At 39.6% G+C, this 15,432-nt stretch overlaps 1 protein-coding gene across 1 annotated transcript in view; it reads left to right on the top strand.

Moving 5' to 3' along the window:
* Il13ra1 (interleukin 13 receptor subunit alpha 1) overlaps nt 1-13,198 on the top strand; it is a 66,700-nt gene extending 53,502 nt beyond the window's left edge. Inside the window, exon 11 of the mRNA XM_027431966.2 lies at nt 10,685-13,198. Within this exon, the coding sequence (XP_027287767.1) occupies nt 10,685-10,777 (93 nt within the window). The 3' untranslated portion in view covers nt 10,778-13,198. The remainder of the gene's footprint in view (nt 1-10,684) is intronic.
* The last annotated feature ends 2,234 nt before the right edge of the window (nt 13,199-15,432 follow it).

The raw sequence follows: 15,432 nt of genomic DNA, 5'->3' as shown, positions 1-15,432 counted from the left end.
ACTTTGGGGAGTTAGTTCTCTCCTTTTAGTATTATATGGGTTCTAGGGGGTTGAACTCAGGTCTCTGGGTTTGAGTAGCAAGAGCCAGCATCCCGTGAACTCATGTCATAGGTCTAGTAATTTGCTCTGTTTATACAGAAGTAGTCCTCACAAAGTGATTTACATGCAAAAGAAAGTCAGCTATTCCTTCTAGAATCATTTAGTCACAGAACAAACATGATCTTAGATGCTGCTGTCTGATGAGACACGTTTATGTGCCTAATTCTTGCCTTCAGTTACAAATTTGACAAATCTTAGATTCTGTCCTAACATCTTCTCTTTAGAGGTGGCGACTCTGGGGGCCACTGAAAAGTCTCCAAAGGTAGAGAAGTGACTATAAAACCTGCACTAGACCCAAGTACCCCAAAGATCTCAACTCCTAACCTGAAGAAAGAAGCCATATGATTTTTAAATACCCTTTACTTCCACACCAATGCCATGGATAATGCTGCTTTAAAAACGTATTTCAATGTGGCCGCAAATAAATCTTCAGTGTAGTTTTCCTTAAGGTTTCTAGTGTTTTGATGTTGTTTTGTTCATCACCATAGTAACAATTTGGCCAACAGCATTTCTTCCTGTTGCTTTGCTATTTGCCTTTTCCATGTGACTAATTGGGCTGCTGGCCATATTCAGGGTGGGGGAGGGGATTGCAGAGGGAATTGCTTGTCTTCTGTATCTGCTTTTCTTGCATCCATTAAAAAGAAAAATCACACTCTTCTTCCCACACTTGCCAGCAGGCAACCGTGATGTGCCGGTTTCACATGCTCAATCACAAAGTAGCTTTTAAACTTCCAAATATTTAATTGTTTTGACTTCAGTACATATCTTTTAAAAACCAAAGGATGCTTTCCTCTGCAGCTAAGACACCATCACCGTGCTTTAAAGATTAAGAATCCCTAATAGGATCTAAGGCTCAGGCCCTGCTCGAGTTTTTCCAGTTGTTTAGAGATAGATACCATCCATTTGTGCCACCATTAGTGAGGCTAAGAATGAGCACTGTATTTAAGCCGACAGCAGCGTATTTCCTCAGGTTATCTGCATCCTCCTCCCACCCCTGACCGGTGCCATTGGGGATCCTCTGTTGGGTACCCTGCCAAACCTTTAGCTTATATTTTTTACACCAGTTGATACTGTTGCTTTATTCAGCCTTTAGGTGTTGTTAAAGGACAGTTTTCTTGTTTTGTCCTTTCAGCTACGTGTATAAATCTGCACCTTTCTGTAAAGCATTGCTTCTTGCTTGTCAGCTAGGCTCTTTGGCTGTTCTGAAATTCAATTCCTGCTAAAAGGGGGGAATGCATGCTTATTGTTTGTTTTTCGTTTATTGGTTTATAAAATGAGGAGTTGGGTTAAAAGCTACCACAATGGTTTCAAATTAGTCCCTTTCATGTTACATTCAACAGTGCTCTTAGATGTGGGGATCTGCAATTGGTAATGTTCAGCCTTTTGTTTTTTACTATTGCTCTGAAGAAGACTGGGCATGAAATAGGTTCATTTCTGTCCAAAAGACCGGTGTTTTTGCATGGTGCTTAGATGCACGAAACTCACTTCACTTCAGTAGACACTGTGGGAAATAATGTAATCAAACTTGAAAATAGTGTTAAATGGAGATGTGATGTTCCATAGTGCTCTTGAATGTATTGCTTTGCAATATAAAAACCTGTGATGTTTTTTCCTTTTTGGCCACTAGTCTATTGTTGATGACCTGCTTCTTTTATTTTAAATGACAGATTCGGGATTGAATTGTGGACTGGTAATTTTATGGATTTTAAAATTAGGTTGGCATAAAATTCATAAAATTGAATCCTTGATCAAATCCGTTGTATTCATTCTTTCTCCTTTATGTGGGCATATTCTGTGCTGTGCTGAGAGAAAGGCCATGGGGCCGATAAAGGGTTAAAAAGAGAGAGTATATAATGTATTCTGTTTTATAGTTACCCCATGTATTCTGTATTACGATTGGCCCCCTACAACCTGTCATATTCCTTCCCATCTCAATCATCTCCACTCCCTCCTTTCTCCACCATTCCCTTTCCTGGATTCATGGGTTTTAGGTTTGTTTTGTGACCCATTTGTGACAGGGCCATCTGTGTGACCACTGGATTGGAACTGTTCATTGGAGCATGATAGGGTCAGTGGGTGAGTGTCCATTTAAAATCACTGACTCTCCCCTCTCCTTGAATCTGTCAATAGGAAATAGGAAGCAGTGGGGGATAAGAACTCCTGAGTCTGTCCTTCATATATGCATATTTGAAATTGTCGAAGAATAAAATTAGTCAATAGAAATTTTAAGAGTTCGGGGGCGAGAGAGAAGGCACAAAGGTTAAGAGCACTGTTTGCTCTTGCAGAGGACCTGGATTTGGTTCCCAGCACCCACATGGCCTCCAGTCCCAGGTGATTGGATGAGCTTCCACAGGCACCAGACACATATGGTGCATGCAACATATGTGCAATCAAAACATAAACATAAAAACAAAATGAATCTAAACAATTTTAAAACGAGCAATCCAAGGGTTTTTTGAATGAAAAAAGGTCAATTGAAAAGATTATCCTCACAGATTGTTTCTAATCCAGTATCACTTTATTGAAACATTTTTAAATTGTGTGTGTGTGTGTGTGTGTGTGTGTGTGTGTGTGTGTGTGTGTCCCAATTTTGAAAAGCTTTCCCAAACCCCAAACCTCAAACACTTTTACTCTCAAGCATTTTGTGTGAGGAATCTCTAACCTATTCTACTCTTTTGTTTTCTTTGCCTTTCTTCTGTATTCATCACACCCTCCTTGATAATTTTAGAAAGCTCCCATTTCACCCTCTATTTCTCTGAAAACATTATCTAATGATTTGTTGTGTTTACTTACCCATGTTCCTTCTAGGTTAGTCTTCATTTCTGAAATGAAATTATTATTTTCCTTTATTTGTAATTCTTTGATGAATTTTCTGTTCTAATTTCTAAATCCTCTCCTGTTCTGAATTTTTATACATTGCTTCATGGGATTTATAATTTCCCATCCCATAAAATTTTGAAGTAGTTGGGTATAGTTTTCATGGGCATATTTCTGGCAACTTTTAATTCTGAAGATATTCTGTTGTTCATTTTTGATGTGAAATCAGTTTCCTAAACTTTAAGAAAGAGGCTTCACATAGGTCCATTTTACTAATTTCTTGACAATACAGTCCCATCTTCTATTGCTTTGAGAAATTTTGAAAATTATTATGAATGACTTTTAAAAGTCTTGCCCCCTTTCCATCTCCTCCCTTTTATTTCTCTTTCGTGGTAAGAGTCAGAACTGAGACACTATGCACCCCTGACAGGCCTTCAACTTACTCTGTAGCCCTGGCTTCCCTTGAGCATGCAGTTCTCCTTCTCCCTCTGCTTCCCAAGGGCTGAGATTCCCTACCCTGCCAACCACTTGCAGTCACTTTCCAATAGTCTCTTCTCAGAGTGCAGCTTCATCCTGTACTGCGCAGACTCAGCTTTGACACCTTGTGTCTAGTCCATGAACTTTTGTGAGTTAGAAGACCCTTTCCATTCTATGAATATGTTCAGAAATAAGCTCACTGATGTTTGGGTTCTCACCAACTTCTCAAATCTCTTGGATACCATGTTGATTCTTTCTGTATACTCTTCCACAGGTGTTTATCATTTTTATGTCATAATTATCACTTGTTTGTCCCCATCAACCCTTATTTGGGTTCATGAGGAATCATTTTTTCATCTAGTTTAGATGTAAAATCTGTTAGTGGATTTTATTTATTATTTATTTATTTATTCATTCATTCATTCATTTATTTATTCTTTCCTATTCACCCTGCTTGCTTTTCCTACCTATTTAAATGATTGCATTTGGAGAGAGACAAATGCCATGCCATGCTGCCACAAACCACCTTCCTGACATCACTATGAGCCAAATCTTGCCAGCTACCACTTGTTTTTTTATAGTCTTTGATTTAAAATATATATTTTGGATTTCTCTCTCTCTCTCTCTCTCTCTCTCTGCGTGTGTGTGTGTGTGTGTGTGTGTGTGTGTGTGTGTGTGTGTGTGTGTGTCTGTCTGTCTGTCTGTCTGTCTGTCTGTCTGTCTGTCTCAGTGCTCGGGATGGAACCTTGCACATGCTAGATAAGTTCTCCACTACTGAACTACTCCCCCAGTGGCTCTTAGTTTGTAAATTTGCAGATTTAAAATGACAAATTATTATCCAGGGAGATTGTATGGCTTGAATAAAAGTCCTGGTGCATTCATGAGTAAAATTGTTTTCAGAGGTTAAAGAAAATGAAATAGCTATATTTTTCCAATTTCTGAGAATTTATACCATATGTTGCTAAATGAAACATCCATATTTCTTAAGCAAAACATGAGAACTCATCAATTATATTCACAAGAAGTATATATTAAAACTAAGGTATACAACTTTCTAGATTTACCAGTAGCAGGGTTTAAATACCTGTTTGGACACACTTTTTCCAATGTGTTGTTAAATAATGTTATAAAAAATCAATGTGTGTTTTTGATAGGTGAGAAAATTTTATACAACAGATTTTGTATGTTTTGTCAGTGTATTGGCTTGAGCCAGTTATTCTGTAAAGTTCTTGTTCCTTTCCCTTTTATCCTCTACAGTATTTCTCTTTTACTTGGTAATTTACAAGGTTCTTTATATACAAGTTGTTGTTTTTTGTTTGTTTGGTTGGTTTTTTTTTTTCATTGTTGAGGATGGGACCCCGGGCCTGATTCATGCAAGGCAAGCATTCTAAAAAACTAAACAATTTCTCTAGCCTCACATATTAAGTATTATTCCTTTCTATGGTGATGTATTATTTATGATATAATAAAGATTGCCTGAAGTATCAGAAAGCAAAGCTAGCCACACTAGTTAGCTTTAGAAGCTAGGCAGTGGTATCACACACCTGTAATTCCAGGACTCAGGAGACAAGGCCTGAGTTCAAGGCCACCCTGGCCAACACAAGAGTGAAGAGTAACAGAGCTCATGCCTTTGATCCCAGCACTAGGGGGGTGGAGACAGGAGTGATATGGCTGGGTGGAGAAACGAATATAAGGAGGAGGAGACAGGACCTGAGAGCTTTTGCCTCTGAGGATTGGTGGAGACGGGATTGCCATTTCAGCTGGGAAGAGGCAAGATCTACTGGTGTGGCTGCTTTGCTTCTCAGGGCTTCAGCTTGAAGCTTGAAGCCTAGTATCTGTCTCTGGGTTTTTATTATTCATGTTACAAATGGCACCAAACATGGGGATCAAAACCATGACCCTGAAATTAAGAGTCTCATGCTGTACCGACAAGCTTCAGGTTTCAGTTGGCCTTCTCAGGCAAAGAAGCAACCTTGATATATCAGCACATTAGCATCAAGATGACAGTTACTCACTGCTCACTTTGAAGACTTAGAGCAGTGTTATGTTCTGCAAGGATGTCTCCTATCTCAAATGAATTTCAGGAAGTCTGTCCAAGTTTACACGATACAACTCAGTTGAGTCCATTGGACCATATGTTAGTGATTTCTATAATGGTTCCAGCATAGTTTCTAGAAATTGGAACAGTTCCAGAGGAACTAAGTGTTTTGGAAGAGGGTATTAAAAGAGTAGCAGAAATGAGTGGTGTATACTCTCCTGTCAGTGAAGATATCACCTCAGTTTGAAGCTTCTTCTCCATCACACAGAATACAGCCACACCAGTAGTTCACACCTCTACCCAGATGAAATGGCAATCCTGTCTCCACAAATCCTCAGAGGAAAAGACTCTGAATTCCTGTCTCCTCCTCCTTCTATTACTTTCTCCGCCCAGCCATATCACTCCTGTCTCCACCATCCTAGTGCTGGAATTAAAGGCATGTGATCCCAAGTGCTGAGATCAAAGGTATGAGCTCTGTTACTCTTCACTCTTGTGTAGGCCAGGGTGGCTGTGAACTCAGAGAGATCCATCTGCCTGTCTCCTGAGTCCTGGAATTACAGGTGTGTGATACCACTGCCTAGTTTCTACAGCTAACTAGTGTGGCTGGCTTTGCTTTCTGATACTTCAGGCAATCTTTATTCAATCATAAATAATATATCACCACACCTTTGACTTGTCAGCTGTTGTTGCCATTTTTGTAGTCATGGTGATTAATTATATACAAATGATTTTCCTCTTTTCTGCAGTAAAACCACCTTTCAAAAAATCATCTTTTATGTGCAGGAAGCCTATCTCATGGGCAACTTACATAGTTGTTCCCCTATGTATTTAGTTGACTTTGTGTTTTACATTTAGGCCTTTAATTCATCAAGGCTTTATTGGTAGAGTCTATGAGGGAGGGTTTAACTTTGTTTTTCAAATGCTTAGTCAGTTGGCATAGTTCCGTTTATTGAGTAAACCATTATTTTAAGGTTATCTGGTTTTCAGATTGTTTTTATTAGAAGTCTGCACATTTCACATTTTTGAAAATATATAATTTTTGAAGTACAACTTACAAATAACAAAGTGTATTCTTTTCAAGTGTTCACATAGAAGAATTCTAGCAAATAGATGCAATTTTATAATCACCACTCCAGTAGAAATATAGAACATTCCTGTCATTTCCTGATGTGCCCCTTTGGAGTCAGCACATCCCTCAGTCTAGACTGGTGGTTCTCAAACTGTGGGTCTTGGCCATTTTGGGAATGGAACAACCCTTTCACAGGTTTCACATTATCAGATAGCCTATATATTAGATATTTACATTACAATTTATAACAGTAGCAGAATTAGTTATAATGTAGCAGTGAAATAATTTTATGGTTGGGGCTCACCACAACATGAGGAACTGTATTAAAGGGTCACAGCATTAGGAAGGGTGAGAACCACTGTCTAGACCATCAACATGAGGAACCACTGTCCACTGTCTAGACCATCAACATGAGGAACTGTATTAAAGGGTCACAGCATTAGGAAGGGTGAGAACCACTGTCTAGACCATCCACATGAGGAACTGTATTAAAGGGTCACAGCATTAGGAAGGGTGAGAACCACTGTCTAGACCATCAACATGAGGAACTGTATTAAAGGGTCACAGCATTAGGAAGGGTGAGAACCACTGTGTAGACCATCCACATGAGGAACTGTATTAAAGGGTCACAGCATTAGGAAGGGTGAGAACCACTGTCTAGACCATCAACATGAGGAACTGTATTAAAGGGTCACAGCATTAGGAAGGGTGAGAACCACTGTCTAGACCATCAACATGAGGAACTGTATTAAAGGGTCACAGCATTAGGAAGGGTGAGAACCACTGTCTAGACCATCAACATGAGGAACTGTATGAAAGGGTCACAGCATTAGGAATGGTGAGAACCACTGTCTAGACCATCAACACGAGGAACTGTATTAAAGGGTCACAGCATTAGGAAGGGTGAGAATCACTGTCTAGACCATCCACAGGAGGAACTGTATTAAAGGGTCACAGCATTAGGAAGGGTGAGAACCACTGTCTAGACCATCAACATGAGGAACTGTATTAAAGGGTCACAGCATTAGGAAGGGTGAGAACCACTGTCTAGACCATCCATAGTGTCATATAAATGGAAACCTAAGATACATCGAAGTCTCTGTATGGACATATTTTTGCTTCTTCTGAATAATACAAAGGGGCAGGACTTCTGGGTCATGTGCTAAGTGTATGTTTAGGTTTATACAAAACTACAAGGTTGTTTCTTGTAGTGACTACTATTTTACATTCCTACTGAAAATATTTGAAAGATCCAATTACTATGCATCCTCACCAGCACTTGCACTTGTCAATATTTTTAACCTTAGCAACTCTGTTTGATATGTTAAATATCTTATTTAGAAAGAAATGACGTTTTTCTATTTTTATTTAAATTAGAAACAAGTTTGTTTTACATGTCAATCACAGTTCCTGCTCCCTACCCTCCTCCCCTGCCCCCGACTACCCCCTATCCCATCCCCTTTCTGCTTCCCAGGGAGGGTGAGGCATTCCATGGGGGATCTTCAATGTCTGTCACATCATTTGGAGCAGGGCCTAGGCCCTCCCCTGTGTGTCTAGGCTGACAGACTAGGCTGACAGACTATCCCTCTGTGTGGAATGTGCTCCCAAAGTCCATTCGTGTACTAGGGATAAATACTGATCCAGTATTTATACCAGAGGCCCCATAGATTGCTGAGACCTCCTCACTGACACCCACATTCAGGGGTTCTGGATCAGTCCTATGCTGGTTTCCCAGCTATCAGTCTGGGATCCATGAGCTCTCCCTTGTTCAGGTCAGCTGTTTCTGTGGGTTTCACCAGCCTGGTCTTGATCCCTTTGCTCATCACTCCTCCCTCTCTGCAAATGGATTCCAGGAATTCAAATCAGTGTTTACTTGTGGGTCTCTGCTTCTGCTTCCATCAGCTACTGGATGAAGGCTCTAGGATGGCATATAAGTTAGTCATCAATCTCATTATCAGGGGAGGGCATTTAAGGTAGCCTCTCCACTATTGCTTAGATTCTTAGTTGGGGTTATCCTTGTGGATCTCTGGACATTTCCCTAGTGCCAGATTTCTCTTTAAACCTAAAATGGCTCCCTCTATTATGGTATCTCTTATCTTGCTCTCCTCAATTCTTCTCCCAACTCAACTTTCCTGCTCCCTCATGTCCTCTTCTCCCCTACTCTTCTCCCCTTCTCTTTCCTTCTAGTGCCCTCTCCCCTCCCCCATGCTCCCAATTTGCTCAGGAGATCTTGTCCCTTTCCCCTTCTCCAGGGGATCACATATGTCTCTCTTAGGGTCCTACTTGTTTCCTAGCTTCTCTGGCAGTGTGGATTGTAGACTGGTAATCCTTTGCTCTATGTCTAAAATCCATATATGAGTGAGTACATATCATGTTTGTCTTTTTGTGACTGTGTTACCTCGCTCAGAATGGTTTCTTCTAGTTCCATCCATTTGCCTGCAAATTTCAATATTCCATTGGTTTTTTTTCTTCCAATTAGTACTGCATTGTGTAAATGTACCACATTTTCTTTATCCATTCTTCAGTTGAGGGATATCTAGGTTGCTTCCAGGTTCTGTATGTTACAAATAATGCTGCTATGCACATAGCTGAACATATGTCCTTGTTGTATGAATGTGCTGCTTTTGGGTATATGCCTAAGAGTGTAATTGCTGGATCTTGTGGTAGACTGATTCCCATTTTTCCTGAGGAATCTCCATACTGATTTCCAAAGTGGGTGTATGAGTTGGTACTCCCACCAGCAGTGGAGAAGTGTTCCTCTTTCTGTAAGGCAAAGGACACAGTCAGCAAGACAAAGCGGCAGCCCACAGAATGGGAAAAGATATTCAACACCATATCTGACAGAGGGCTGATTTCCAAAATATAGAAAGAACTCAAGAAGCTAGTCTCCAAAACAACAAATAATCCAGTTAAGAAGTAGGGTACATAACTAAATAGAGAATGCTCAGTAGAGGAGTCTAAAATAGCTGATAGACACTTAAGAAAGTGCTCAACTTCCTTAGCCATCAGGAAAATGCAAATCAAAATATCTCTGAGATACCATCTTCTTACTTCTGTCAGAATGGCTAAAATCAAAAACACCAAGGACAGTTTATGCTGGAGAGGATGTGAAGAAATGACTATTTTAAGCAGCATCTCCCAGCTTTTAGCTCCATACACTAATACTGGGTGGTCCTAATTTCCTCCATGCCACAGCCTGCCACAGCTAAAAAAAATCTGTCTTTGTTTCTGTTTCTCTGACTTCCATTTCTTCCCATAAGCTTAATGAATTATGAAACACCAAAAGAGAAAGGCAGCCCAGACATATTCCTGTGCAGGGATTTCTTGTTTTATAAATTATTCCCTCTCTGCAACAATTTAAATCTTGCAGCATGAAAACAGTCATAGGCAATACAGAAACAAATGGTTACATTTCAATAAAGCTTGGCTTCCTGAAACAGGCAGTTAGCTGGATTGGTCCATGCCACATAGTTTGCCCACCTTTAGTTTTCTCTAGCAGCTTAATTTTACAGATGACAGTACTGAGTTTAGGTTTCACCTTTACCCAGACTGACAAATAAAGATGGCCATAGGACTAGAATGTTGGTTTTTACTATGAAAGACATGTTTGAATCCCATTCAGGTGAAGCTCTGTATAATGAGTGCATTATCCATAATGTCTAGCAAATAAGGCCAATCTGGCAAATGATGTTAAATAAAGGTGTTAGTATAGAGCATAGGTTTTAAGAGTAGGACATCATCCAGTGTCTTGTTCACTAGTTGTTAATTGGCTTTTGTGAGCCTGTGATGTTTCTGGAACAGTGGTCACATTTGAGTGGTAAGAAAATCAAATCCCAAGTAAAACAGAAAAGTAGGCGCCACCGTTTTGTTGATCTCCAAAAGATTCTTTCTAGTTTTGAAAATATCTGAATTTGTTTATCTCTTCAGATGGCCATTAACCATTATGTAACAATCATGTGCATTTCCCGTCTTTAATGTTAATTCCTGATTGTTTGGCTTTGTTAATTGTCCAACTAGAGGAGTACTCTTGGATTAAAAAGAAAAAAAAAAAAACCTAAACCAGGCAAACATTGTACTTACGGGTCTTGTTCATGCAAACTTAAAAATAAGCACTGACTCAAAGTACCCAGGGGAAGCATATTGTTGAGAAAAGTCACTGTGTGTGCCTTTGTCTTTCCTTGCAGCACTGGAAGAAGTATGACATCTATGAGAAGCAATCCAAAGAAGAAACGGATTCTGTAGTGCTGATAGAAAACCTGAAGAAAGTGCCTCAGTGATGGGATAATTGATTTCTTTTTTTTTCCTTCAATGTGACCCTGTGAAGATTCATTGCATTCTCCATTTGTTATCCGAGGACTTGTTAAATAGAAACTGAAACTACTGGACCTTGAAAAACAGACAGCTCCTAAGATGTCAGTCTTGCACTGAAAAAATCCAAACTAATGGAGCTCTTAAAGAAGAAAGCAGAGTCCTTCTCGTTCTTGTTGAGTCTTAAAAGCAGGCATTCTTTGTCAAGTCTCCAAACTAGAGGACAAAGGAAAGGGGACAATGACCGTGGATTCATCTTATCAGGAGTTGTGACGACTTCCTAAAGAATCTCTGCTGGTTCTGTATTTTTTGTGTGTGGAATAACATCAAGAAATTAGACTTATGAGGAAATTCACTTGGGGTGTGTACACTAATGCTGAACTTGATTCCCAGAGAACATCTAGCAAACAAAACCGATACAATCTGCTGCCTATTGTTTGGGAAGCCCCTGAGTAATGTTTGTGGCTATTAAAATGTGCTATCATTATCCACTTCAATAGCATTTCCTCTGCTTTGAAATTCCCAAAAATCATCTTGGTGATGACACGTTAAAAAAAAAGCAGAGGCAACTTCTCCAACAAGGCTCTTTTATGTCATGGCAGGATTTTGTATTTTTTAGGATAATGGAGGCAGAATGACCTGGTATTAGAGTTGGAATCAAGGAGTATGTAAAGATGTGTGCCCCCGTTAATTTCTGCTGCTCAAATCAAGTATTTACTATGTATCTAGCTTGTGCTAAGCCCTCAAGTTGTGAGGGATAGGACCCACTCCTGGGTTTGCATCAATTTGGGACTCCTCATTTCTTAGCACTTTCTTTATCTCCAGATAGCCATTTCCGAGACTTCTGAACTTCCCATCTCCAATGCTTAGTCCCTGCTACACCTACCCCCCATCCTCTTAAGTATAGCCTTTTGACTTACAGTGCAATTGAGGATACAAATTTGCTTAGACTCTCTAGTGGAGCAGGGAATAATTTGCATCTCAGGTAAAAGATGAGTATTCTGAACAACAATGACTAATTCATACAGTTTTTGCCACTTTCCCATGAGCCTTCAATTATTTGAGGTTTTTGAGTGATTGGTGTTTCTTTGTGTGTTTTCTAAATAGAGATGATGTCTTTTCCTCGCTTAGAATTTAGCCCTATTTGCTTGAGGAGAAAAAAAAAAAAAAAGATTTGTGTCTGTTTTTTTGTTTGCAAGATAGCCCTTAGGATGGCTGTTTAGCATATTGTAAATGGTTCTGTCCATTTTGTGCGTTATTGAGAGGGAGCCAAGTGGGCCTCCAGCACGGACTCAAATTTTGCATATCCCAGTCTTCTATTCTGTGCCATTTCCACAATATATGCATATGTGTATTCCTCCTATTCTGACTACTTCCTGCAAATTCAAAAACAGTGACAAGTGGCCCACTTCTCTTTCTCATACCTACTGATCACTAGCAAGGACTGAAGAGCTTTATATAACAAATTCTTCAGGCATTTACCAATTCATACCAATAAAATGAGGCTACTTGCATATCTTGTTCTTAAGCAGGGAAGATAAGAGACCCCCTACTCCCCATGTTTGGGACAAAGGGGAACTTTGCTTCCATGGTAGTAAATGGTAGTAGAGAAGCACTGTGCCCTGACATTTCAGGAAATGGGGGTGCATGGTGTGATTGATGCATGGGTGTGTCCTCCAGGTACTTTATTTTGGGTGTCAGATTGCAGCTGGGCTACAGGCATCGTAGGTGTTCCAGTTTCTCCTACTATCCCCTAGAAAGACTTGGCTTTTAGCAGAAGAGTGAGGTCACTCCTTAGCCAGGTATCCCTAGTGCTGGGAAGGAAAGCACCTAAATGCCCTTGCACTGGACCACTTTTACTGCTGGTCTATTTGGATGGTGATGAAGAGGATGCTTTGAAATGTCCTGGAGACCACCCATGCTGATAGTCATGCAGCATTGGAACAAGGACATCATATTTTGCTTCCATTCTCCTCTTTCAGCAATACAGTGGCAGAGGGGAAAAGGGAGCAAATTATAAGAATACCTTTGTTTTAATGGACAAAGGGAATCTCTAGGACTTAAGAACTCTCAAAGACATCAGCACATTTTTTTTTTCTCAGAAACTGGTATCTTCATATATTGACAGAGGTATGTGGATTGTTTTCCCCTACATATGTAAGTAAACCCAGTGTAAGCAGGACCAGTCCTTTTCTTTCATTCAGATAACCTTTTTCTGAATCTGGGCACTGAAGGAATACATGAAATAATGTTAATGTTTTTGGTAATGTCTTCAACTAGGAGTCTTTCTGTTTAATTTCTTATAAGAAAGTAAAATAAATATTGTCTTTTTGTATGTCACCTAAATGCTTTCTTTTGACTTTCTTTTTTGGAAAGTGTTGGGGGGGAGCATATGGTAGAGAAAAATTATAGTTGAAACAATAAAAGTTATAAAAATAATTCCAAAGAAGCTACTTTATCTTAACAAACATTTATTACACGTTTCCCTGTTGTTAGGTTGTGTCAGTTTTCTGAAGAGGATGTACATATAAAATTAGTTTCTTGTTAGGGAAGCCTTTCCAGGCATCATCTAAAGAAATTGAAGTATTTGATAAACTGTGATTACTAAAATAAATGGTGGTCCAGCAAGTTGTCCCACCAGGTAGAGATGCTTGCTGCCAAGCCTGATGACCTGAGTTTTATCCCCAAGACCCACATGGTAGGACAGAAGCAATTCCCTTGAGTTATGCTCTTACCTCTGTAATACACTGCACCACAATACAGCTACATACATGCACTCATACACAAATAAAAAGCTATTTAAAGGTTAATGATCTGATGTTTTGTGATATCAAGCAAGAAATAAGACACAGTGCACTTACGTCGTCACAGACGTACTGTGCACATGATATTATACACAGGTATTATTGCCCTTGTCATGGGAGACCTCTCATTCATTATGTTACTAATATGAGCTTATATTTGAGACTAAGAAAACTTCTTTTCAATAGCTGTCCCCTTAAGATCTATCTAGCTCCCTAGAGCTTCATAATTCCTTTTTTAAACTTTTGTTTGTGTGTTGTACATGTGTGTATACATGCTCGCATATATCTGCATGCTTGGGGGTGCCTTTGTGTGCACATGTATATGGAGGCAAAAGGTCAGCATTGGGGGGTCTTCCTCTACTCATCTCCTCCTTAGTTGTTGAGACAAGGTCTCTCATTGAATGTGGAACTCACCAATTGGGCAAGACTAAGTAGCCAATGAACTGCAGAGATCCTCGTGTCTCTGCCTCCACATTGCTGGGCTTAGAGGTGTGTGACACCACTCTTCCCAGCTTTTTAACATGAGGGCTAGTGATTTGAAGTTGAGATTGTTAATCTCTATGAGATCTGTGGAAAACAAATTCCTGTGGCAACAAACATACTCACGACATCTGGGGAAGCGAGAAGCCAGAACGATCTGTGTATGTTTGCTCTTCAGGTTGTTTGCCGTTTCATCATTACCATGAACTGCTCTTTGAAAAGTGCAGCGTCATGCTTTGGGTTTCATTTTGCTTTGTGTGCTGCTTTTATTTTTTATGGTTTGGGTTGGTTTTTATGATATGGGGTCCTGTTATATAACCCAGGGTTGCTCAAAATTGCTGTATAGACCAGCCTTGTCTAGAGCTCACAACCACCCAAGTGTCTCAGCCACCCAAGTGCTGGGATTACTGATATGCACCACCATAACAGACTCACTAGCAAAGTATTATCGCTTTGAGAAGAAAGTAAGGAAACGAACACTTTTATTTGGCTTGGAGAGACAGCTCAGCATGCAAAATAAATGTGTTTAGGGACCTGAAGATCTGAGTTCTGTCCTCAGAACCCAGTCAAAGGTGGAAGGAGAAAACTGACTCCATAAAATTGCTCTCTGACTGCCAAACACATGTTGTAGTATGCATATCCATATACATATCACACACATGTGTATATATATATGTCTGCATATATATACAATATATATATATATATATATAGTTGATGTGTATATAACAACTAAAATCTTGGAATGCTTTTGGTTTCATTAAGGGAGACATTTCATTGATGCTGATATGCTAGATTATTTTTTTATATCAACCCTTAAGATTTTTTTCCTGAAGCTTTTCCTACCTCTAACCATCTTTCCCAATGGTTGCATCTTCAGCAACAGGAAAACTATCTTAGTGCCAGTTTTCACCATTTGGTAGGTAGACTAGTAAATGAAAAGGGAAAATCAACAGTTTGTAACTTGTTCCAAGTTACTAACACATGTGCTAGTTCCCCGATTCCCTATACCATTCTCTCGAGATATGCTGCATCACATGCATTTTACAAATGCAGAAATTTGAGATACTGGCTGATGGAGTTCTGTAAAACCATACAGCTATGGAGTAATGAGGCAGAAGTAGAAAACAAGTCCACCTGCCTTTTGTGCTTGTATGACACAGCCAATGGTGCATTTATTTGTCCCTAAAAAGCAGCCACTAAAAGAAGAGATACTTTATTGCCAAATTTCTTATTAACTGTACGACTTTGAGAATTGAAGTCATTCCATTGTAAAGTGATAATTTGCAACATCTTGAGATTCATTGTGCAATCATTTATCAGTGTGCCAGGTAGGGTGT

Source organism: Cricetulus griseus, chromosome X, assembly GCF_003668045.3.
Source record: "Cricetulus griseus strain 17A/GY chromosome X, alternate assembly CriGri-PICRH-1.0, whole genome shotgun sequence".
Lineage (NCBI taxonomy): Eukaryota > Metazoa > Chordata > Mammalia > Rodentia > Cricetidae > Cricetulus > Cricetulus griseus.
Note: the sequence above shows the minus strand (reverse complement) of the source record. Positions and strands in the feature narration are given on the sequence as shown.